Genomic DNA, 24,806 nt, shown 5'->3' on the forward strand with positions numbered 1-24,806 from the left:
ATGTCTTTGCCTCTTGCCCAAGTATCACTGTTTGTACATCACCTGACTTCTGCATGTTTATTGACCTTGACTCTGCTTATCATTTTGGATTTGTTTGCCTTTGGAAAAATAAAGAAAATTAACCTGCAACTGTCACCGTCTCCACTGCCTGACAGTAGGATTCAATCATTTTCCTGAACTTACAGGATTTTCATGAATACCAAATTCTTTGTGTAAATGCTCCTACAAACTACAGCTTAATAAATGAGGCCAATTATTATTTTGTTTGTTATTATTTATCCTTTACTTTCTAATGCAGCATCAGCGTTGTGCAACCCTGACTCCTTTAGGGCTCTTTTGGAGCTGATGATAGTGACTGTCCTGCACTTGTTACGGTTCTCCAGCACACAGCACAGCTGCTGGTTATATGAGTTGAGAGACCAGGTTTTTACCACCAGTGTGTAAAAACTGATTGACTGCTTGCGTAAGCCAACTACCAATCACTAATCACCATTGTTCCCAACTACCAATCACTGATCAACATTGCTTCCAACTACCAATCACTCATCACCATTGTTCCCAATGACCAATCACTCATCACCATTGTTCCCAATGACCAATCACTCATCACCATTGTTCCCAATGACCAATCACTCATCACCATTGTTCCCAACTACCAATCACTCATCACCATGGTTTGTCCCACCCATGCACTTTTTTAAACTCTCTTTTCTGTCTCTTAATTATTCACTACTACTGCTTCTTTTGGTCTGAGCTCTTGATAGAAATTATAATATTGTGTAAATATGTAAAGAGTTAGTTTGTGGTGCTAAGACCCCCCCCCCCCCCCAAAAAAAAAAAAAAAATCATAATTTTATTTAAAAATTCTATTCTATTCTAAAGTCTTCATTTTTTTTCATGTAACAGATTTTGATATGCAAATGACCATAATGATGCAATGAAGATGATAAATTGGCCAATGACGTCACCGGCCGACTTTTGAGCGTGCATTATCTACTTTCCCCTGAAAAGGTGACAGAATGTCATCATACAAGCAGGATTCTGCACATGACAATAAAGTTCTTGAATCCTGAGAAATGTAACAACTTTAATAAATGTGTTAGTTAAAGGAGTCATGAAGAGGGACCTTGATCACCTTTGCTTTTGGTTTAGAAGTGCTTCTTGCGGATAAGCGGTGATTTCTAAAGTGTGTGTGTGTGTGTGAGAGAGAGAGAGAGAGAGAGAGAGAGAGAGAGAGAGAGAGAGAGAGAGAGAGAGAGAGAGAGAGGCAGGCAGGCAGGCAGGCAGGGAGGAGGGGGGTGCAGCTGATGTTGGTGACGCAGGAAAAACACCCAACACAGTAGACAAAAAAGCGAGGAGCGGATCGCAGACAGTTTATGCAGGCTGAGCGCCGCACACACACAACACACACACACACACCACACACACAGCTGAATGACACAATCGCGCTTTAGCAGTGCGTAAGTGATCGCGTCTTGGGTCAGTTGGAAGAAGGTCCGATTTGAATTTTGGTAAGTGGTAACAAGGACTTCTGGCTTTCTATGGAGCTAGTCAGGGTTAGCTCAGCGGCTAGTTAAATGGGCAGCCTGCTAAGAGTGTAGCTAACAGGCTGCTGTGCCGAATTCCTGTCATTGTGGAGTTAAATGCTCTCAACTGTCACCACATATATTGTTAACCTATTGCTGTTTAACTAAATTAGCCACACCACACCATCTTCTCTGTCCCCGAGGGTTAGTCAGCTGTTGGCTAACTAGTTGCGTTAGGTGAAATAACTTTATTAATAGTAGCACAAAGAGGCTCGTTGGCTAGCTAACGCCACACAGCCTGTTCATGGCTGATCAACACAAACAAGTGGTTTTAACCGAGGCCTGTTCGTGACAAGACTTGTGTCAGGAAGCTGCTGACCCATTTCACATGTCTGCACTGCACCTTAAGTCGTGTTTATTTTTGAATAACTTCCTAAGTCTGGTTAAAAACAACAACTTCTCTGCCAGGCCTAATGTAACTCCCAGTGAGCTGCTAGCTGGTGAGTGTGTTCTTCTAAAAGCCGACAGCGCTGACTTAGCTAGCGTGCTAACCAGGCTGTGATTGCAGTTTATGTAATTTAAAATGATTCGCTCCCGTTAATGACTGCAGCTTCCTCTTTTGCTATAAAGCACATATTTAAAAATAGGAGGACACTATAATGATGCAGGTCCGTATTTAACTCTGCAAAGGAGTTAGCTAAGGCTGTTAGAGTTAGCTAAGGAGGAGCTAAAGGCTGGCTGTTCTTCGGGATTAGCAGTGTAGCTAGCGTTAATGAAGAGGAAACTAGGCCGTAGCTTCAGGCCTGAGCGCTTCTTGTTTGTCATAGTTATCTCTGTGTACCTTCACATATTAAACCCTGTTCAGTGCAGTCGCTGGATCGCGTACTGACCACTGAAATCCCCTGTGAAGGCTGATTGAACTGAAAATGCTAGTATTTTCTGACCACTCAGATGGCTAACTTGATAGAAGAGCCAGTCATCTTGGCTACCTAGCCTGCAGAAGTCAAAGAATTTGCTCCGTTTCCTACTGAGTATGCAGGGTTATTTACTATAATACTGTCACATGCTATATTTGTGTAATATGTACAATGTTATGTATTATAAACGACTGTTCTGAAGAGTCCTTGGGTAATGTTGTTTCCTACATAGCTGGATTGCTAACCTGAAATGACAGCAGTCCATCCGGACACTAGTGAAGTGCACACTCCTTTCTCCTTTCTCATGGAAACAGCATGCAGTGTGCGCAGTTCCTTTTATTAAACACACAAACTCAGCTTGTGTGAGCTGGCATGAGTGTGTGGAGTGTGTAGACTGTGTGGAGTGTGTAGCTCAGCTAGCATGCACGGATGGGAAGTGTTTGGGTGCGGGGTGGTGGTTGTTGTTGTTGTTGTTATTCTGTCGTGTGTTTGTTGATCATTATCACAGGTAGTGCATTAAAAATACTGTGAGGAAAGAATCAACATTTCTCCTCTATGCCCTGTGTGCTTCTGTTAGGTGTCATCCTTTCTGTGTGCTATATGGTGAGCAAAGTCTTTGTGGCATTAGGCCACTTGTGTAGCTGAGCTGTAGCAGGTGCTTTACACATCCATTGTTTGTTATTGAAGGCTTGCTCTTGCTGATATGGTTTTCTACACAGGAGAGACATGTGGTGCATCATGGGTACAGTTTAGGGTAATGTTGTGTGATTGTTGTGCAGCGTATATCAGCTGATGATTGTGGTGTCTCTCCTGGGATTGCTCACATTGGCCAGCAATGGGTAAGGAATAAACCTTGACCGGTCATGCTGTTATAGGAAAGTAATCAATGCTGGGGTGGTGTGTTGCGTTCCAACACGAAGCGGAAGACTGTTACCACCCCGGCGTTGATTTAAAAAAATTTTTTTTTTCCCCAGTAAGAGCATGTCCTGAAGTGGTTTATTCCTCACAGCAGTTGTCATTTACAATTCTCAGTTTATTACGGAATGACACCTTGTACCTTATAAGTTTTGGTGTGAGTTGTTGCTCTGGAAACTCACTTGTTATAACGAGCACATTAATATAAACCTGTTTATATTAATTTAATATGACTGAAATTCAGCCAGCGCTATTATCAGAGCCGTGCTGGTATAGAAATCGATCAGATTTGAGAATTTGACAGCCCTATGGTATCATAATCAATAGACAGAAATACATTATATCCAGCATAACCTTGCCACTCTAGGCCATGTAGTATAGGGAATTATTACAGGCGGAATATAAGCCATAACCGTCTCTGTTGACTGTAATATCTGAAGTATGGGGCACATAGGATTCTGGCTTTCAACCGCTACATATGTTCATATCACAAATATTATAGACTGGCACGTATTAGCTCTAGTTTTTTTTTTTCCTTTGACTGGTATGTTAAGCATAAAGTTGTGGACAGGACCGTGTACATACTGCACATATTTATTTTAATGACTGTGTGCCGTTAAAGTCCCATTGTCAGAAGTCCTGTTTAAGATGTCTGACTTGGAGATTTATAATACAAGGCTGATCTGTTGTCCTTTGGGACAGGGATACGTTATTAGGTTCTTGGGGGAGCCATTTATCATTTGTGTATTGCATTTATACCAAAACTACACCTGTGTCTGAATAGGCCCCTGAATATATTCCCCTGAGCAATCATGTATAATGTCAGATAACGAATTAAAGATATAATCAGTAATGCGCTTCAGTTTATTAAATCACGTATTAGTGCAGCTAATCTTTCCCTTATCGACCAGTAAAACTGCTGTCCAATGTAAAATTTCATTAACACTTGTCTTCGTTTTCCTGTGTCCATAAGAAAGTGAAAAAATTGAGGTCAAACTTGACAACTATCTTGTTCTACTTGACTGAGGAGCATTCTGCATGGGAAATGTTCTCACAGGGCACGAAAGGCAGCTGTTGTGGGGCTTTTTTGTGCCGTTTCAGTCAGTCGCTGTTCCGGTGCAGTGTGTCATTTGAATGTTCCATTTGGTTACAGACACTACACAAGTCTATATATATTCCTCTATGTTAATTTGTTTGATTTCCTTATTTTTTACCATTTTAAAGTTTCGGCAGGATTATTTATTGCGTGGCTTCATCTCTATACCTTTGTATTGAAGCAGATTGTAGACTCATGGGTTTATTTATGCTGGTAAGGATTTAGGCTTACGTTTAAGCAGGTCTGTTAGATTGTTGCAATATTTTGTCCTGCTCACAAGAATGAGACCTACTTATGTTTTTAATAGCCTACTTATATTTTTGCTAACCGAGAGTGAGGTGGTTACTGTCTTTATATTTGATAAAGATCTTTTTAAATTTGAGGTCATGCCACATTATACATCATCTACCCTGTGTGATCTGATTCCCTTTTGTGTTCAGGTTATGCAATGGTCTCTGCATCAGCGCTAGCACTTTCAGCTGTGTGCCACTTCTCTATCAGTCCAGAGGAGGCAGTGATTTCTTCCTGTGCGCCAGTGACATAAGCAGACAAGATTGCAAAGATCTGCCCTGTGTCGAGTATGACTGCCACGACCCGTGGCTCCCCCATGGGGGGGAATGAAAGTCAGGAGCAGGGCCAAGCTCCGGATGGTCAGTCTCAGCCCCCACTGCCCCAAAACCAGGTCAGTGCCACACTTCCTGCTACTCTTCTCCATGTGCTTCTTTAGAGGACCTTTCTCACCCTAACAGCTGTTGCAGCATGTTTGTTTGATATTTTATTTCCTAAGATATTTTGGGACTTGGGTGACTTAAGTTACTGTGTTTTCACCTTGATTTATTTATTCTTTCTTATAAGTGTTTATAATATAGCCTAGGTGAGTTGCTGCTCTAGCATGTTAAATATGATCTGTGGAAAACAAAGCTGCATTTACAAATGTATAATACTATCATTATTTTTTGAAATCGAAACTAAATGCACTGTCAAGTCCAAGTGAGAAGGATGATTGCTGGGACTGTCCTCGGGATTTCCTTAGAAATCTGTTGTAAACTTTTACAGGGGTATACCTCGAGAGCATTGTGCACTATGAGTATAATTACCTGCGCATAATAACCTGTTGGCTGCAGACATTTAGATTTGGCAGCAGATTGGCCGATATTTGATTGCTATCAGTAATGGAAAACTTTTGAATCTGTAAATATTGTATTATACATTTTTTATACATATTTAATATATACATTAAAAATCCATATATTAATATACATTTTTAGCAGTGACACTTAAAGGATCAAGCTTTATTTAATTCAATTTTCCAGGAGTGTTTTGATGCCAGTAACAACTGATAAGCGGCGCAGCATTGATAAATAATCATCTTCTGGTTATGGATTTATTGTCAGTTATTTGGAAGCACATTTGACTCACACCCAATGCCTGCTATTGAGTCTCCTCTCAATTCAGTCTACTGGTGAATATTTATTTCAGAATTATGATGGCAGATAATGCTGTCATTCTTCAGACAATGTTTATTTTAATTGAAGGACAGATAAAAGATTTTATTTCTCAGTTTTATTGTCAGTCTGCACTTGTGCACATATTGAAGTAAGACAGCTGTTCTGTTTATTGTAGAAATCAGCAGAATAGCCTGATCTTTGGGCTGAAATCTTTGGGTTTTTTTTCCATATTTTTTTGGGCTATAATCTGAACTAAGATATTGTAGTGTGCACTTGAATAAACTGATAGCAGTCAAAAATCATGATTGGGTTATTATCAAAGCACAGCAGTCTAAAGAGCTGGGACGTAGTGCAGCTGCTTGTGTTTATGCCTAGTGCATGCTGAAGCAGACCAGTCAAAGACCTCTGGGCGCTCTCAGCGAAAAGCCAGTTGGTCTGAGACACGTAGAGAGCTCAGATGTGAGAAGCAAACTGCATATGTAGGTCAGCCAAAGCAGAAGGAGCCTTTTCCAACACTCCCCCACATTTCCCAAGTTCTGTAGCTTCCATTTAACTCTGGTCCACACATTGAGAGATTACTGTGTCACAGAGGAGCCCCCGTCTTCTCCCACTCCCTGGCTCTCACTCTGTTACGGCCTTTCTATTTTTGAACACATTTGGATAAGGAGAAGAGCATAGCGGTGTGACAAGTATTCTACACAAATTCTAATAATTGACTTTTTAACAATTGGGCAACATTATTCTTTTCTTACATTTAAATATGATTGGAGATGGATCTGATTTCATTTTCTAAAGCAGTTTTATTGTTAAGGAGATTCTGTGCTGCTGGAACATTGCTGGTTGCAAAATTGCACATTCAAATAGCAAGAAACTTCTGTGAGGAAATATCCATAATTTCTCCGAACGTTATCTATGAAATATCAAAGCATGAAGAGTTATAGTTTCTTTTTGTGGACTTGTTTAGCTGGTAACTTGGATCTTAACAGGCAATCATGGTCCACATTAACTGAATTAAAATGTATTTGGTATGTATAACGGGTTTTTCCTGAAGAAATGTCTGATGCCAGATCTTCCGCTTGAGAATGGGCTGTTTATTTGACTAAACTGCTTGGATTTCTATGATAATGTTTGTCCCAGACGTCCACTCCCACATCGTCCAATGAGAACTCTCCAGTGAGTCCTCCAGATGAGCAGGTCCAGGGAGACTGTACAGGCCAGCTGGAGGAGGAGGAGGAGCCGGCTTTCCCCCACACAGACCTGGCCAAACTGGATGACATGATCAACAGGTATGTACAGCGCATGTACCGTGTGATGGTCCTTGCTCTATTCAGGATCACACTGTACTATAAAATTCTGTTTTTGTACTTACAGGCCCCGCTGGGTTGTTCCAGTTTTGCCAAAGGGTGAATTAGAAGTTCTTCTTGAAGCTGCTATAGATCTTTGCAAAAAAGGTAAAGCAATCTGTGCTCGTATGTATATTACAGTTGTTGTGTCTTGCATCATACTGTACATAAGTGGTGCAGCTGAATGTGATCAGCTTGTCTAGCGTTAAATGTACACAGTCTGACACTTTATAAAAATACTCAGACGTTGTAATGAGTAAGGAATAAATCATGATGTGGAATGAAGTTATAGGAAAATAATCCATGATGGGGTTACCACAATGAAGTGGATTATTTTCCTAAAACAGCACAGTCCAAAGTGTGTTTTTTACCACAATGTGTTGCCAGTGATTAAAATTTTTTATTTATTAATGAACACATGCTTTAAAACCATTTATTGTTTTATATATGTGTGTGTATGTGTGTATATATGTATGTATATAATATATATATATATAGTGTAGTTTCCTCACCAGCCTCTGTGTTTAATATGATAAAAACCTTGCAGCATAACATGTAGTGAGGAACCAGAAAGCACAAGATCCTTTGTCCTGATGACTCTTCTGTGGTGGAAAATTTATTGATCGTTACAGAGTGCTGACACCTGAGACTCCTTCCATAAACATTAAATAAATGTCTCCTTACAGAAAGCTTCAAGATAGCAATGATTATGCAGTTTGTTTGTTAAATAACAATGCATTTTATCCATTTATTAGCCTGAGGTTATGTAGCACATCTCTCATACAAATCTTTGTGAATGAGTTGTTACTACGTACAGAAATGATAATGCATTAGACACGAGCATATAAATACAAGCTTGCGCATTAATACACACCTATGCACTGTTGTAAGAGCCATGCTGTTATAGAAAATAAATCCACACTCTCTGACTAATCAGAGCTGAGAATTAAAAATGCTGTGGTAAAAATGGGACTTAGGATTTAAAGGATTACCCAAATGATACAGAAAAATGGGTGTCACTCTTGACTGGACTGATATCCCTAACTTTATTGAGTATAATGAGAAAGCAAAATATTACAGCAACAGGAAAATAATATGAAGAGAAACTGTGCTCTTGCAGGCTTTTAGCTCCTTCTGTGAGCTCATTTTATTGTTTCTGCTACTCTTCTTATGCATTAAGACATTATACAAACAGTGTTGCTCATCATAGGGCTGAAAACAAATATACAACCTTCTTTCAAAGTACACCGTATATAAGCACCTCGTTCTCTCTTCATGGACAGAAATTTTTTTCCTTTCGTCATTGGAATATTCAGATCACTTGTACATTTGTGTCTCTGTGTGTTCTAGTGCATCTCAAGAATCTCCCTTTTTGTTTCCTCTATCAAGGGCTTATTAAGCTTGTGTGTGTAGTGTGTTTGTCAGGCTTAATAACTACTACAGTATCTGAAAATGTCAATCCTTCAATTGTTTTTTCTTTGATTTCTGTCCCAAGGACTCGATGTCAAGTGCGAAGCCTGCCAGAGATTTTTCCGTGATGGTTTGACAATATCTTTCACCAAAATACTGACCGATGAGGCTGTCAGTGGATGGAAATTTGAAATCCATGTGAGTTCTGTGACTGGAATCTAGATACTATCATTATTTTTCCAATACCATATAGGCTACTCTAACTAATAGTTTGTGTTCCTCTGAGCCAACAAACCATCAGCAATGCTTCAAAACAGCATAGTTGAATTGAGTTTTTCATTAGCCAGCAGAGCTAATCAATGTTATTTTCAGCACTATAGTCTTTTTTTCTTGCCTGTTTCATTAAATCACCACAGCAGTGATCAAAGGCCTCCTTTCACTAAAGTCAGGGAAGATGCCAGCAGTAGGAGACCGCTCTGACTCATACCCCTCTTAAGAGGCAGTGGCTTCTTTTAGCTCCACACAATTGTCCAAAATAAGATCGAGATTTCTCACAATACTGAGGAGTCAGTACATCTTTCACAGTGTAACTCAGACTTTGTTTCTGACTTATCACCTATTTTTTTCTCTGCAGAGGTGCATAATCAACAACACCCATCGTCTAATGGAACTGTGTGTGACCAAGCTCTCTCAGGACTGGTTTCCTCTTCTAGAGCTCTTGGCCATGGCCACAAACCCCCACTGCAAGTTTCACATTTACAACGGTACCCGGCCCTCAGAGACTGTGCCTGCTGGGGTGCAGCTGGCTGAAGATGAGCTCTTTGCTCGCCCGCCTGACCCTCGCTCTCCCAAGGTAAGGTGTTGTCGTCTTCCCCCCCCCCAGTGATTTGTTTATTTTTAACAGATTGAATTCACTAAGATTTCCATGTGCTTCCTGTGTTTTTCTGCAGGGCTGGTTGGTGGATTTAATAAACAAATTTGGCACATTAAACGGGTTTCAAATTCTGCATGATCGATTCATGAGTGGTCAAGCTCTGAACGTTCAGATCATCGCCGCACTCATCAAGTAAGGGAGCTCCAAGGACTTCGACCTCTTTACCTATATGTGAAGTGTTTCAATTCTTAGGGGTTAACATTGATTTGTTTGTGTGGCTTCTTTACAGGCCTTTTGGGCAGTGCTACGAGTTTCTCACATTGCACACGGTGAAGAAGTACTTCCTTCCTGTTATAGAAATGGTTCCCCAGTTTCTAGAAAACCTTACTGATGAGGAGCTGAAAAAAGAAGCCAAGAATGAAGCCAAAAATGATGCTCTGTCTATGATAATCAAGTCATTGAAGAACCTGGCTTCACGAGTACCAGGGCAAGAGGAAACAGTGAAGAATATGGAGATTTTTAGGTTAAAAATGATTCTTAGGTGAGGGTTTCAGGAATTCAGTACAACACAATTTCTGTATTTAGTAGCTTATGTAGTTTTCAGAAATAATTTTGACTAACCGCTTTTGTCACAGGTTATTGCAAATTTCTTCTTTTAATGGCAAAATGAATGCACTAAATGAAGTAAATAAGGTGATCTCAAGTGTCTCGTACTACACACATCGTCACGGCAACCCAGAAGAGGCAGAGTGGCTCACGGCGGAGCGCATGGCAGTAAGTTGTGCTTGTCGTCCAGTTAGAAGGCTTGTAATGCTTACCAGGTTATGAATAACTGTTTTGTGTGTGTTCTTTGGTCTTGACTGGATGTGGTTTGCCCTCTAACACTTGACAAATTTGGTATGTCTTTGTGTAAGAACTATAAGATGAACGTAAGCTTTTGTCCTTCAGGAGTGGATTCAGCAAAACAATATTTTGTCCATTGTGCTGCGGGATAGCCTTCATCAGCCCCAGTATGTGGAGAAACTAGAGAAGATCCTGCGCTTTGTCATTAAGGAGAAAGCTCTTACACTTCAGGATCTGGACAATATTTGGGCTGCCCAGGTATTTAGGTTTATTTGTTTAGTTTATTTGGATAAACTGTTAATTGGTCTCTTATATTCTTCTAATTCGCTTTTCCTCTAAGGAAATAAAAAATTTTTTGCATCCTAATCTGTAGGCTGGGAAGCACGAGGCTATTGTCAAGAATGTTCATGATCTCCTTGCAAAATTGGCATGGGATTTCTCACCTGAACAACTAGACCATCTTTTTGACTGTTTTAAGGTTAGTTTTTGGTCTGTTGAGACCCTGGAGAACCAGAAAAATGCACTCTAAAATTCATATAATGTAGTATATTCTCATGTCAAATAATTGAGTGGTAAAGTGAAAGTAAAAAATCTGAAAGGATTCACAAACTAATACGTTTTCTTCTAGAATGATTATGTATAAATAAGACTTAAGGCAAAGAAAAAAATCATTATGTATTGCATATAGTTAAGACCACATATCTTGTTGTATCTGATTCCAATATTTTCTGAATGGTTTACAGGAAAGCTGGACAAATGCGAGTAAAAAGCAACGGGAGAAGTTACTGGAACTAATTCGTAGGCTGGCAGAAGATGATAAAGATGGTGTGATGGCACACAAAGTGCTCAATCTGCTGTGGAACTTGGCCCATAGTGATGATGTTCCTGTGGATATCATGGACCAGGCCCTCAGTGCTCATATCAAGATCTTGGACTACAGCTGTTCCCAGGTATGAGCATATACTGAACCTCAGAAAGCGTTATAGATAATAGACTCATTAATCGGCCTGAACTTGGGATAGGTGACCGTGTCTACTGCTGCATACGACTTGCCTCAGAAGTGGGAAGCTGGAACTCTAAATTATGTCTTTTGTTTTTTTGACCTCCATGCGATTGATCTACAGAGAGGGGAGTGATAACCAATAATGTGTCCATGTTCAACTTTTGTCATCAACAAGCAAGCCAGAGTGAAAAGTGATGTATATTCACCTCCTCAAAACAGCAAACTGTATAGTCAGTGTTATAGATTTAACAAGCTACTGTATCTGTATGCAAAAACTTGTATATACAGCATAACTCATTTAAAGTGCTGCTTTGTTTACTGTTGTTGCTGAGAGGAGCCATGTGGATTTGTCATCACTTGCTGAGATCGTCTCACAATGTTTGAGATTTGAATTGGTCATTGTTTACTCTCAGCCTAACAGGAAATTAGGTCTACACAAAAATAATTTAAGTCTTGATTCCTGTCTCAATACAATTCAATTCCAGATCAGCATCAGTTCTGCAGCATTCATACCCACACAAAAAAATGTTGCATTAAACAGAGCGTTAAACTGTTCTCCATTATGTGCTATGACCAATGACCATAGACACTGTACTATATGGCCTCATCCCTGTCTGTCGACACACTATGTACAGACTGATTCCTGAAACCAGTTAGGATATTCAGCCCATGACGACTTAGTGGGCTTAATGATATTGATATTTATGTAATGATATTTAGAATTATATCTGAATTGTTGGTAGTAGCTTACCATTTTGGCCTGTTTTTCCTTTAATCACTAAAGCATTGTTGATATAAATCTCATTTGTTTGGTATTTCTGACTGATTTTTAAATTTGATCGACCTAATTGAGGTCTCAATTAATTGGTGACTGATGACTGCTATCAGTCAAAAGCCTTTGGCAAAACGTGCATTATGCATCTTAATTTGGATGGATTTTCTTTTTTTTTTTTTTTTTTGTCTTTTAGGATAGGGATACCCAGAAGATCCAGTGGATAGATCGCTTCATTGAAGAGTTGCGATCAAATGATAAATGGGTAATCCCTGCACTGAAGCAAATTCGAGAGATCTGCAGTCTGTTTGGAGAGGCTCCTCAAAATCTCAGGTAGAAATGCAGGCCTGTGTCATTGTTTGTCATTAGCAATGATCTGTTCTTGTTATGGTTTCAGAGAAAACTGAGGACCATTTTTTAAAAAAGTATACACATTAAATGGTCATATTAACACATTACACATATGCATCCAGTTAATGTAATACAACTGTAGCAAACACATCGTGCACATGCTGTTTTGCAGAAAGAAAATACGTATTAACTTAACAAGCTTAGTAAGGTAAGTATAAAATTAATTTAGGATATAACATTTGGTTTTAAATTTTGCTGGATTATTTGCTCAGATTCAGCATAATTCTGTGGGCCTGTTTTTCAGAGTCAGATTGAATAAGCCTATTTCATAGCCTGAGAAAAATTTTCTACTGAAGTCTTTTTGTTTTGACTTAAAACTTCTTTAATTTGTCTCTGATAACTGGCCCTAAAAACTACAACAGCTTTTAAAAATCATCTTAATTGTTCCTCTGTTTTCCTCTTTCTCTGCCTAATCTAACTATCAAATTGCTGGCCACAACAGGGTAGCATTTGGATTCAGAGTTGTACTGTGTTTACTCACACTTAAAGTGCTGTTTTCTCTCTAAATCTCATCTGATAAGATTCCTGATTTTAAAATTGCCTCTCAAAATCAAACAACAACAGAACAGTTGACTGCACTGGATTTTTATGCACTTCTCGTGTTTGTTTTTTTTTTTGTTTGTTTTTTTTTTTGTTGTTTTGTTTTTTTTCCCTCCCCCCTTTTTTCCCCCTTTCTCAATTATAGTCAAACACAGAGGAGCCCACATGTTTTTTATCGCCATGACCTTATTAACCAACTCCAGCACAATCATGCACTGGTCACTCTTGTAGCTGAGAATCTGTCTGCATACATGGAGAATATGAGACAGTTCTCGAAAGGTGGGTTATTTAAGATGATAAAAGGTTAAGAATTTAAGACGTTCCACAGTGTTCATTTGTGTTGGTTAGGCATGATTGTGAGTTTTGTGATTTCAGCAGAGCACACAGACTTTGACCCTCAGACGGTCAGGCCTGGAAGTCGATACAGTCATGTGCAGGAGGTGCAGGAGCGTCTGAACTTTCTGAGGTATGAGAATAATAAAAATGTTTGAATGATTGAAATTCTGCAGTTTAAGCTGTATTGTGTATTTAAAAAAAAAAAAAAAGTTTAGTATACGCTCTATATTCTAACAGCTGTCACTAGAGAAGATACTTTGAGGGGAGGGCGAATCCAGTTTCTAAAAAAAATAAATAAATAAAAGCTCATACCTATTGAATGTTTTAACCTAAATCACAGACATGTCCTTGCATGTGTGTCAATCAGTAGGGAGAAAGTGCAACCATATCAGAAGATTAGATGTAGGATAAAGCATAAGCTAGGGGGTTATAATTGTATAAATTATAGAGTGCACAATAAAATGTCCAACTTTGCCTGTGAATAAAAGAATGAAGACATACCATGTAAAGAAATGGGTAGAGCAACTCCAGCAAATTTAAAGAAAAATATATTGACTATATGGAAGGACAATCCCGTTTGAATTTAAACAAATGTCTTGATAGTGTGCTATACAAAACGTTGTCTTGTTCATAGATGTGTGTCGAGGACATGGCGATTACTGTACAGTGTTTGGGTCTTATTTGATTCTCACACTCAAAACACATTTTTGCTCATCTAACCACAATCTGACATTATGGTGATAAATAGCCAAAATATACCTGATTTTTACTATCAGGCAGTGTTGGGAGACATGGTGTATAAATAAGAAACAAAAAAAGAATCTACGGATTTGTAAATCCCATTTCTGCTGCAGTAGTAAAACACTACAGAGGCAACTGAAGGATTTGCCTGAAAACAAGATTTCTAAGGTCTTGTCTTGTTTAAACTAATTTTCTGTTTTGTATCCATGGTTTGCTTCCATATGCACTATGTGGCCAAAACTTTGTGGATTTAGCTTTCCCTTCACTGGAACTAAGGAGCCCAAACCTGTGGACAAAATGATCTGACAAGGTTGGAGTCATAGAACTCTAATGGCCTTCACAGAGCCCTGACCTCAACCCCACTGAACACCTTAACATGGTTAAGGCTCTGGGTTACTGATCAGATGGTCAGGGGTTCAAACCCCAGCACCACCAAGCTGCCACTGTTGGGCCCTTGAGCAAGGCCCTTAACCCTCTCTGTTCCAAGAGTTCTGTATCATGGCTGACCCTGCACTTTGACCCCAACTTTTTAGCAAGCTGGGATATATGAAAAAAATAATTTCACTGTAGTGTAATGTATATGTGACCCAAAAAAAAAAAAAAAAGTTTATTTATTTATTTTTTTTTTTTTTAAAAACACTCCCAGGTTCTTGCTGAAGGATGGGCAGCTGTGGCTCTGTGCCCCTCAGGCCAAACAGATCTGGAAGTGCCTGGCAGAGAATGCGGTGTTCCTGTGCGATCGTGAAGCCTGCTTCAAGTGGTACTCCAAACTAATGGGGGACGAGCCGGACCTTGACCCCGACATCAACAAGGACTTTTTTGAGAACAATGTGCTCCAGCTGGATCCTTCTCTGCTGACTGAAAACGGCATGAAATGCTTTGAGCGCTTCTTTAAAGCAGTGAACTGCAGAGAGGGCAAGCTGGTGGCCAAGCGCAGAGTGTATATGATGGATGACCTGGAACTGATTGGACTGGATTACCTGTGGAGGGTATGTGTTTCAACCTGAACAGTTTTGTTTGTAGTTGAAAGTATCGCCACTGAGTGGTACAGAGTTTCAGATGATGGGGTTAATGAGGTGTTTCATAGCCTACAGTAGGAGTGGCTTGTTCAATTCTGTCTACAAGATTAATTTGTTCTTAGAATTTCTTAAAGTATGATGTTTGTCATCATAATTATTCGAGGACACACTTCAGAATAATACATCTCTTACTCCTCTTTATTGGGTTAAAATCCAAATTCCCCATGGCAAGACACACATAAGCCTGAGCGTCAGCCGCTGAAAATAATCACACTAAAGATGTGTTACCCTGGCAACTGTATTTCTATATCCTTAATGTACTAAAACATGGATTTTGGGGTGGCTGTGACCTAGATATTTTCACATAATGGAGGAACAAATGTTGAGGCTTATAGGAAGCTCCTTTGTTTCTGGATTTAAGCAGAACCTAGTGTAGTGTGTGTCTCTTAAATCAGAACATTTCTCATATATAGCAGTAAAGAAATAAGGCTGTTTGCTAGGCCATTTCATCCAGGCCAGTACTTTCAACGGCAAGGTTTAAATTTAGCTTGAATTCACTTTTCTATTCTCTGGACATCTATCAGGTCATTTAGGTCTTTGAGGAGAAATTAAGTACTCTTGTTTTGAGAATTTTTGCAAAACTATCATGATGATAGTTTCCCCACAGTCCTGCAGTTAGCTGTTTGAATATTTGTTGGCAAATAATTGTACTTTTTAAAATTAAGGATGCACCAAGCAGTTATTGAGCGTCATTCTTGAGGCTGATACTGGCCTTAAAAATTGAATCCTTATCAGGCCTGATTTTCCAAAGTGATCCGCTGTCATGTTTTATGCCATGAACACATGTAATACCTATGGACAACATACAGAAGTGAGCCACATGTCTTAAAGCCCTCTGCTGTTACACCTGTGACATTTCCTAAAATTGCTGAAAGTCAGCGTACTGTGGATGTATCACTTAGTATGTCTGTATTCTGTATTGGCTGATACCCAGATCTTTGATATTAATTTATTTAAATTTCACAGAACAGCATGGGAAAGCTCTTAATGTTTTTTTCCCCCTCTTAGGTTGTAATCCAAGGAAGTGATGACATTGCCAACCGAGCAATTGATTTGCTTAAAGAGATTTATACAAACCTTGGCCCAAAATTACAAGCCAATCAGGTAAGACATCTTTCCAGTGATAGTGTTTATATAGTTTTGTGTGACTGTACAGGCATGTCTGCTGCTGTTGTGGACATATTTTTAAATAGAAATCTTTTAAAAAGCTAAAAGCTCACTGTTTTGATATCAGTGTTGCGGTGCATTGGTTTGCAGGTGGAGATCCATGAAGATTTTATTCAGTCTTGCTTTGACCGGCTCAAAGCCTCCTATGACACGCTGTGTGTGCTGGATGGAGATAAGGACAGCATTAACTGTGCCAGGCAGGAGGCCATCCGCATGGTGCGCGTTCTCACTGTGCTCAGGGAGTACATTACGGAATGTGACAGTGACTACCACGAGGAGAGGACTATCTTGCCAATGTCCAGGTCTCTCACACGTGCCATTATTGAAAGACTTTGGTTTCAGTGTTGAACTCAGTAGCTTAATGAATTGTTGCCTTTCTTTCATGCTTGTTTTCTTTTTTTTGCAGAGCATTTCGTGGGAAGCACATCACCCTCATTGTGCGATTTCCAAACCAAGGTCGGCAGGTGGATGATCTGGACATCTGGTCCCACACCAACGACACCATCGGTTCTGTGAGACGCTGCATTCTCAATCGAATAAAGGCTAACAGCGCACACACCAAGATTGAGCTCTTCATCGGCGGGGACATCATTGATCCTGCTGATGACAGGAAGTTGATTGGGCAACTCAATCTCAAAGACAAAACAGTAAGGATTTTACACCTGCCTTTTTTCTGATATAATGTGCTCTGGCTGGTTTATTACATTAAAGCAAAACAGCTCTGAGCTAAAGATGATTGTCATGGTGTGTTCCATCTTCTTTTTCTCTTTACTTCTCAGCTTATCACAGCCAAGCTCACCCAGGTCAGTGCCAATATGCCTTCAAGCCCAGACAGCTCCTCTGACTCTTCCACCGGCTCCCCGGGGAACCATGGCAACCACTATAGCGATGGACCAAACCCTGAAGTTGAGAGCTGTCTTCCTGGAGTGGTGAGGACCATGACTTTCTCTTAATCAGAGTCAATCTGTATGCTTTCCTGTCCTCTTATTCATCTGTAATGATTCCAGAAATATTCTTGCCCAGACAGTTCAGAAAGAACTGCTACTAGTGTTGTAGTATTGCCATTAATAACCATGTGCACTGTTTTGTAGATAATGTCCCTGCACTTGCGCTATATCTCTTTCTTGTGGCAAGTTGCTGACCTGGGCTGTAATCTCAACATGCCTCTTCTGCGAGATGGCGCTCGGGTTCTTATGAAGCTCATGCCTCCAGGTGCTTCAACTGGTCTCTCTTGAGTGTGCTTTTGATCGCTATCTACAATTATTGGATTGCTCAATTCATGCCCTACTTATGTTCTTTACCAGATAACACTACAGTGGAAAACCTGCGAGCCATCTGTTTGGATCATGCCAAACTCGGAGAAAGCAGCCTTAGCCCCACTCTGGACTCCCGCTTCTTTGGTCCATCACCTTCACAAGTCCTTTACTTGATAGAGGTTTGTCTGCTGTGGCTGTTCTCTCAGAAGTGCCCATTTCAGTACTTATTTTAATTATCCTCTCAGTCTGTGTTAGGCAAAAAGAATGCTAATTGGTGGCAAAAATATCATGTTACAGTACTTCAGAATAGTTTGACAATACACATGTCTGAAGTCACTGTATAATTCTCTCTGCTCTCAGGTGGTTTATGCCTTACTGATGCCAGCTAGTGGCACACTGGGAGAGGATGCTAGTGACTTCCAGTACAACTTCTTGAGGAGTGGCGGCCTACCTTTGGTCTTGAGCATGCTGACCCGAAATAATTTCCTCCCAAATGCTGACATGGAGACGCGCCGAGGAGCCTATCTCAATGCACTAAAAATAGCCAAGCTCCTGCTTACAGCGGTGGGCTTTGGTCATGTGAAGGCTGTGGCTGAAGCCTGCCAGCCTGTGGCTGAGGGGAACATCCCAGTGTCACCTGTAAGTTTCCTCTTTGCAGCTTCATGCAGTTTCCTTGAGAATAGTTGACAGTGAGATGTACTGATTATCAGATAAGGTATAGCAATTGTTTGCTGTGTTTTTCTTTAACAAATCACTTCTGAATGTAAGATTAAAATAAAAGAATATAAAGAAAAAAAAATATTGCTAGATCTGTCAGTGCACTCGTGTCTGCAAATGTGACCTTTCAGTACAATTTGCTTAAGGGTCCCCTTGCTGAGCACTTTCCATCACATTTAGACTATACTGGCTCTCTCTGTCTGGGGCTCAGCAAATGTCAAGAGTATATGGTGTCTTGAGAGTTCGAGTACTTCGATTACAGGCCCGTGCTTCATAACGATTCGCTCCTTACTTCTAAAAAAGTGCAAGTCATCTCTGAGTCTGAGTGAATTTACTTTGAAATAGGATGCTCTTATATAATCTAGGGAATTACACTTCCCAGAAAATTACTTTTGTGATATTTGTGATTAAATCTGAGTCTGAATCTGAGCCTGCATTTGTGGTTGAAATTATTTTAAAAAATTTTCCCAACAAGTGAATTTTTTTTTTTTTTTTTTTTTTTTCTTTTCTTTTTTTCCCCCTCCTCGGCCACCAAGCGTTTTGTACCTTATTCAGGCTTTTTTGTTGTTTCATTGTCTTTTTCATTCATTAACCTAACAATGTGGCCTCTCTCTCTCTGGTTCTACACAGATAAACCAGGCCACTCATGACCAGGCGCTGGTGCTTCAGAGCGCCCTGCAAAACATCCCAAATCCCTCAGCAGAGTGCATGCTGCGCAATGTGGCCATCCGTCTGGCTCAGCAGATCTCTGATGAGGTATACTTCAAATGGTTCAAAGCATTTCTTAGTAGTAAATGTTTCCTTGGTTTTTTTGAGATCACACAACCTGGAGGATCTGTTTTAGGCTCATCCGAAGAAAAGCATAACCCAATGTCCGTCTGAGTTCATAGCACTTTATCTTGTCTGTGTTTTGCTTGTTTTTTTTCTGACCCTGTTTCTGTCTTAAAGGTTCACTTCTAACTAAAGTAAAATAAATGTAGAGTTTTTATTCTTTCTCACACAGAATTTTTTCCAGGCCTCTAAGTATATCCCAGACATCGGTGTGATCAGAGCAGTTCAGAAGATTGTCTGGGCCTCTGGTTGTGGGTCTATTCAACTTGTCTTCAGTTCCATTGAGGACATCAGCAACATCTATGAGAAGGTGCCATATCAGTGTTGGATTTTATCATTATATGTGGTTTCAGCGATTTTCAAATCTAAAATTTCCCCTAAATGGTATATTACTCTTGGACTACAATGCATACTCTGTACTATATGTTCTTTTGTAGACTAATGCAGGGAATGAGCCAGATGCAGAGGATGAGCAGGTGTGCTGTGAGGCATTGGAGGTCATGACCCTTTGCTTTGCCCTTATCCCGACTGCGCTAGATGCACTTAGCAAAGAGAAGGCCTGGCAGACCTTCATCATTGATTTACTGTTGCACTGTCAGAGCAAGTGAGTCGCACATATTCACTCAGCAAGTGTACTGACCATGGCAAACCTCCCGTTTGCTCAGTATGCTGATCTGTATCATGGGGCCATTATTTTTATGTTGCTTGTTTGTTCCCAGATCTGTTCGCCAAATGGCCCAAGAACAGTTCTTCCTCATGGCCACTAGATGTTGCATGGGTCACAGGCCTCTCCTGTTCTTTATTACTCTCCTCTTCACAGTTTTAGGTGTAAGTGTTGAGCACGTTTAACTATTGGGAAAATTAAATAACCTTAGGAAAGTAACATGCAGTTTGAAAAGCATCATTTTGCTGATGTATGTTCTTGGATGTTCTAGAGCACTGCAAAAGAACGAGCCAAGCACGCTGGTGATTATTTCACCCTCTTGAGGCACTTGCTCAACTACGCATATAATAGCAATATCAACCTCCCCAATGCAGAAGTTCTACTCAACAATGAGATTGATTGGTTGAAAAGGATCAAGGTATGGTTAATTCCAGCAGTTTTTCACTGAACTTGTTGGTTTTTTTTTTCCAGGAATTTGGGTTTCACTTGCATGCAGTCTCAAGGTTTGTTTTTTCCTATCTTTTTTTTTTTTTCTTTCTTTCTTTTTTTTTTTTGTTTTTGTTTTTAGGACGAGGTTAAGCGAACTGGAGAGACAGGGGTGGAAGAGACCATATTAGAGGGTCATATTGGTGTCACAAAGGAGCTACTGGCTTTCCAGACAGCAGAAAAGAAGTATTATATAGGTTGTGAAAAGGGGGGAGCCAACCTCATCAAGGTGAGCCATACAGTCCTAGTTTATTTTTAACAACTTTGTTTTCTGATCGAGTCATGAGGCAGGAGTTTTTATATTTGGCTGTAGCTGCATGGGAGAATGGCATCAAAGTAAGATGTCAGTTCTGGATGTACGGATTGTCTTTTGTGTTGCTTTTTGCTTACCACTGCCACTTTTTTCCCCAGGAGCTGATAGATGACTTCATCTTCCCAGCCTCTAATGTCTACCTGCAGTATATGAAGACTGGAGAGTTCCCCCCTGAGCAGGCCATACCTGTGTGTAGCACTCCTGCCACCATCACAGCTGGCTTTGAACTCCTGGTCGCGCTTGCTGTTGGATGTATGCGCAATCTCAGACAGATTGTTGACACCCTAACTGACATGTACTACTCAGGTATGGATCATTTTCTATTCGGATTAAAACTATTATTATAATATTTTAAAACTAATATTTAACTATAATGGCTAAACTGTGGAAAGGCGCTTTAGTGTCAAGCTAGTACAGCATGAACTGAGATATGCTAGATTAAGTTGCTCGTGACATGTGAGATGTGCAACCGTATTATTTTATGTTTGTGTTTACATGGTGTATTTCTGAAAATCCCCTTGCAGGTTGTGAGGCACTTACAGAATGGGAGTACTTGCCACCAGTGGGCCCGAGGCCCACTAAAGGCTTTGTGGGGCTGAAGAATGCAGGTGCTACTTGCTATATGAACTCAGTCATCCAACAGCTCTACATGATCCCACCCATCAGAAATGGCATTTTGGCTATTGAGGGCACAGGCAGTGATGTGGATGATGACATGTCTGGGGATGAGAAACAAGATAATGAGGTACCAGTGACCTTTTCTGTGTATAGTGCACACTGCCCCAGTGTAAATGTGCATGCCTGGACCCTATATTCTAAATTAGAGTGGTGCTGTCATCTTAACTCAAGAGTTTCCCTTCTAAAGCATGAAATAAAAACAAGATTTTAAGGAAGCTATTTGCCCTGCTGCTCTTTATTCTCCATTCTTTTTTGTAAATTATTATAACTACAGTGAAATCATTGCCCGATGATAATGATGATCATCCTTTCTCAGTCTCATGTAACTGATAAATCGGCCATCTCTGGGTGTCTGTGCCACGTTGGCATTGCCTAGAGCTGAGGGCAAATTTGCACATTCGTTCAGTGTAATACTGAAGTGGAAAGCTAGGCGTGAATTCATTTTTTAAATCTGAAGCTACTCTTAAACCTCACTCGTGACTCATTCGTAGTTGGCTCATGTATAAAGGGGTTTGGTGAGAGGTTGCCACTCTTAGAGGGGGGAAAATTTTTTTATTTATTTATTTTTTTTGGTCAGATGTTAGCTGAAATTAACCCTGATTGTTTCTGGGAGGTGTCAGTAACTGCTGATGTTTTTGCAGAGCAATGTCGATCCACGTGATGAGGTCTTCAGTTATCACCACCAATTTGATGACAAGCCATCACTCAGTAAATCAGAGGACAGGAAAGAGTACAACATTGGGGTTCTGCGTCACCTGCAGGTGATCTTTGGACATCTTGCTTCTTCCAGACTGCAGTACTATGTTCCCAGAGGCTTTTGGAAACAGTTTAGGTAAATGTTCTTATTCTTTGATTTGTATGTAAAAGTTTTCTTTCATGTTGAGGACAATACACTGCACAATATTTCACAACACATAGCCACTTCTGATGACTGCATGTCTCTCTGGTGTGTAGAAACCTGATAGGTGTGAAGCTCGGTGATGTAATTTGGCTATGCGGCTCTTTCTCTCCATGCAGGTTGTGGGGCGAGCCAGTGAATCTGAGAGAACAACATGATGCCCTGGAGTTCTTCAACTCACTTGTAGATAGTTTAGACGAGGCTTTAAAAGCACTGGGCCATCCTCCCATGCTGAGTAAAGTGCTTGGCGGTTCCTTTGCTGATCAGAAGATCTGTCAGGGATGCCCTCATAGGTATGTCTAGCTCAAACACAACATTTGGTTGGTTGAATATGAATGTTCTTAATAACTTGTGATCATTTTTATTATATGTCTCACCTTCTAGGTATGAATGTGAGGAATCCTTTACAACACTGAATGTAGATATCAGAAATCATCAGAATCTGCTTGATTCCATGGAGCAGTATGTGAAGGGTGACTTGCTTGAGGGTGCTAATGCCTACCACTGTGAAAAATGCAACAAGAAAGTAAGCAATGTTTTTTTTATTTTTTTATTTATTTATTTTTTTTTAAAGTTTGATTCTGTGATCTAAGAGTTTGTTGAATTGTGAAGCATTGATTTTTGCAATGTACAGGTGGACACAGTGAAGCGCTTGCTCATTAAGAAGCTGCCTCCAGTACTGGCCATCCAGTTGAAGCGATTTGATTATGACTGGGAACGGGAATGTGCTATTAAATTTAATGATTACTTTGAGTTTCCCCGGGAACTAGACATGGAGCCCTATACAGTAGCAGGAGTAGCCAAGCTGGAAGGCTCTGATGTCCACCCTGAGAATCAGGTACCATGTGAATTAAAACTGTCATGATCTACAGGGTTTAATGAATGGCTTCTGTTTTATCCTATAACCAGATGCATTTGTCTGTTGGTGATAAAAATACAGGTCATCCAGCAGAATGAACCCTCGGAGCCAGAGGCACCATGCAGCTCACGCTATAGGCTTGTGGGTGTGCTGGTGCACTCAGGCCAGGCCAGTGGTGGTCACTACTACTCTTACATCATCCAGAGGAACGGCAGTGGCAGCGAGGGTGAAACCAATCGCTGGTACAAGTTTGACGATGGCGATGTCACAGAGTGCAAGATGGATGATGACGAGGAGATGAAGAACCAGTGCTTTGGTGGAGAATACATGGGCGAAGTGTTCGACCACATGATGAAGCGCATGTCCTACCGGAGGCAGAAGCGCTGGTGGAACGCCTACATCCTGTTCTATGAGCGCATGGACTCACTGGACAAGGATGGTGAGCTAGTGAAGTACATCTCCGAGCTGTCAGTAAGCAGCAAGCCCCACCAGGTCAAGATGCCACCAGCCATTGAGTGCAGCGTACGCAAGCAGAATGTGCAGTTCATGCACAGCCGCATGCAGTACAGCCTGGAGTACTTTCAGTTCATCAAGAAACTCCTAACCTGTAATAGTGTCTATCTGAACCCACCACCAGGTAATATTACTAGTTCATTTTTCATTCACAGTTTATAAAACCTGAGCTGTATGGAGCAATGGCTCTATGAATAAAGGCATTCCTATTGTTTTTACAGAAATAGGGTTATATTTTGGAGCTCAGTAAGGCAGTGTTTAGGTTGGGCCACTACAGGAAACCACTGATGAAAAAATGAATAGTTCATCTGTAATTCGTTTAATGTTGATGAACTTGATCTTTATCCTGTGACCAGGGTTTCCAGATGAACTCTGCTGAACCCTGGCAACATTCCCCACAAGCCTCCATGAGAGCTGTTCGTTAAAATTGCACATTTAAGGAAAACTTTTGACTTTTTTTTTTTTTTTGTCCTGCAGGATCCCAATACACACACCTAGTCTAAAGCTGGCAAATTTTCTTTAAAAAAAATCTCCACCTACAGTTTGGCTCTGTATTTGTTTGACCCAAATAATGTAATTGATTGATTGATTGATTAATTAATCAGTCATTAGACTGACAATTGTCCAAGGCTGATAATGCAGAAAACTTCATTTTGGAGTAGTCATCAGTTAGAATGAGATTAAGTTCATGTCTTTAATATAAATTGTCTCTGGGTTGGTGAGAACATGTTCTGAGACAATTCATTATTAATGGAGTTAAAATGCTCAGTGTTTAAGTCATTAAGAATTAGTGATTAGCATCATGGGAATTAATTTGTTTTTCCCTTATTTTCATTTAATTAGGACAAGACCATCTTTTGCCTGAAGCGGAAGAAATGGCTAAGATTAGCATTCAGCTCGCTGCTCGATTCCTCTTCAGCACAGGATTTCATACCAAGAAAGCTGTCCGTGGCCCAGCCAGTGATTGGTATGTAAGCATTCTTGAGGATTGCAGTGGGATTTTTACAGATGACTAAAAATGTTCTGAAGAGTTTGGATGCTTGATTGTCTTAAAGACTCCCTGTATACAAAAACACAAATATTGTTTAAATATTGGCTTTAATAGTAGACACTTCTTTATTTTGGTAATGCTGTGGTTATCTTCCCAGTACATTTTTAGTACTTTCTTGG

At 40.2% G+C, this 24,806-nt stretch overlaps 1 protein-coding gene across 10 annotated transcripts in view; it reads left to right on the forward strand.

Moving 5' to 3' along the window:
- The first annotated feature begins 1,315 nt into the window (after positions 1-1,315).
- usp9 (ubiquitin specific peptidase 9) overlaps positions 1,316-24,806 on the forward strand; it is a 31,883-nt gene continuing 8,392 nt past the window's right edge. For 2 of the 10 annotated variants that reach the window (XM_026947823.3, XM_026947864.3), the window contains exons 1-38: positions 1,316-1,511; positions 4,895-5,136; positions 7,040-7,188; positions 7,274-7,353; positions 8,741-8,853; positions 9,290-9,508; positions 9,606-9,721; positions 9,819-10,070; positions 10,165-10,303; positions 10,478-10,630; positions 10,746-10,850; positions 11,116-11,322; positions 12,344-12,480; positions 12,671-12,706; positions 13,244-13,377; positions 13,474-13,564; positions 14,822-15,164; positions 16,263-16,358; positions 16,512-16,723; positions 16,828-17,068; positions 17,201-17,350; positions 17,513-17,633; positions 17,726-17,856; positions 18,038-18,316; positions 19,025-19,150; positions 19,398-19,535; positions 19,663-19,829; positions 19,945-20,053; positions 20,161-20,307; positions 20,458-20,604; positions 20,787-20,994; positions 21,213-21,433; positions 22,008-22,198; positions 22,384-22,557; positions 22,649-22,790; positions 22,899-23,102; positions 23,205-23,760; positions 24,480-24,603. In XM_026947823.3, the coding sequence (XP_026803624.1) occupies positions 5,035-5,136; positions 7,040-7,188; positions 7,274-7,353; positions 8,741-8,853; positions 9,290-9,508; positions 9,606-9,721; positions 9,819-10,070; positions 10,165-10,303; positions 10,478-10,630; positions 10,746-10,850; positions 11,116-11,322; positions 12,344-12,480; positions 12,671-12,706; positions 13,244-13,377; positions 13,474-13,564; positions 14,822-15,164; positions 16,263-16,358; positions 16,512-16,723; positions 16,828-17,068; positions 17,201-17,350; positions 17,513-17,633; positions 17,726-17,856; positions 18,038-18,316; positions 19,025-19,150; positions 19,398-19,535; positions 19,663-19,829; positions 19,945-20,053; positions 20,161-20,307; positions 20,458-20,604; positions 20,787-20,994; positions 21,213-21,433; positions 22,008-22,198; positions 22,384-22,557; positions 22,649-22,790; positions 22,899-23,102; positions 23,205-23,760; positions 24,480-24,603 (6,260 nt within the window). In that variant the 5' untranslated portion in view covers positions 1,316-1,511; positions 4,895-5,034. The remainder of the gene's footprint in view (positions 1,512-4,894; positions 5,137-7,039; positions 7,189-7,273; positions 7,354-8,740; positions 8,854-9,289; positions 9,509-9,605; positions 9,722-9,818; positions 10,071-10,164; positions 10,304-10,477; positions 10,631-10,745; positions 10,851-11,115; positions 11,323-12,343; positions 12,481-12,670; positions 12,707-13,243; positions 13,378-13,473; positions 13,565-14,821; positions 15,165-16,262; positions 16,359-16,511; positions 16,724-16,827; positions 17,069-17,200; positions 17,351-17,512; positions 17,634-17,725; positions 17,857-18,037; positions 18,317-19,024; positions 19,151-19,397; positions 19,536-19,662; positions 19,830-19,944; positions 20,054-20,160; positions 20,308-20,457; positions 20,605-20,786; positions 20,995-21,212; positions 21,434-22,007; positions 22,199-22,383; positions 22,558-22,648; positions 22,791-22,898; positions 23,103-23,204; positions 23,761-24,479; positions 24,604-24,806) is intronic. The other 8 variants (XM_053234589.1, XM_053234591.1, XM_026947843.3 and 5 more) reach the window with 7 other exon arrangements.

Source organism: Pangasianodon hypophthalmus, chromosome 5 (genome assembly GCF_027358585.1).
Source record: "Pangasianodon hypophthalmus isolate fPanHyp1 chromosome 5, fPanHyp1.pri, whole genome shotgun sequence".
NCBI lineage: Eukaryota > Metazoa > Chordata > Actinopteri > Siluriformes > Pangasiidae > Pangasianodon > Pangasianodon hypophthalmus.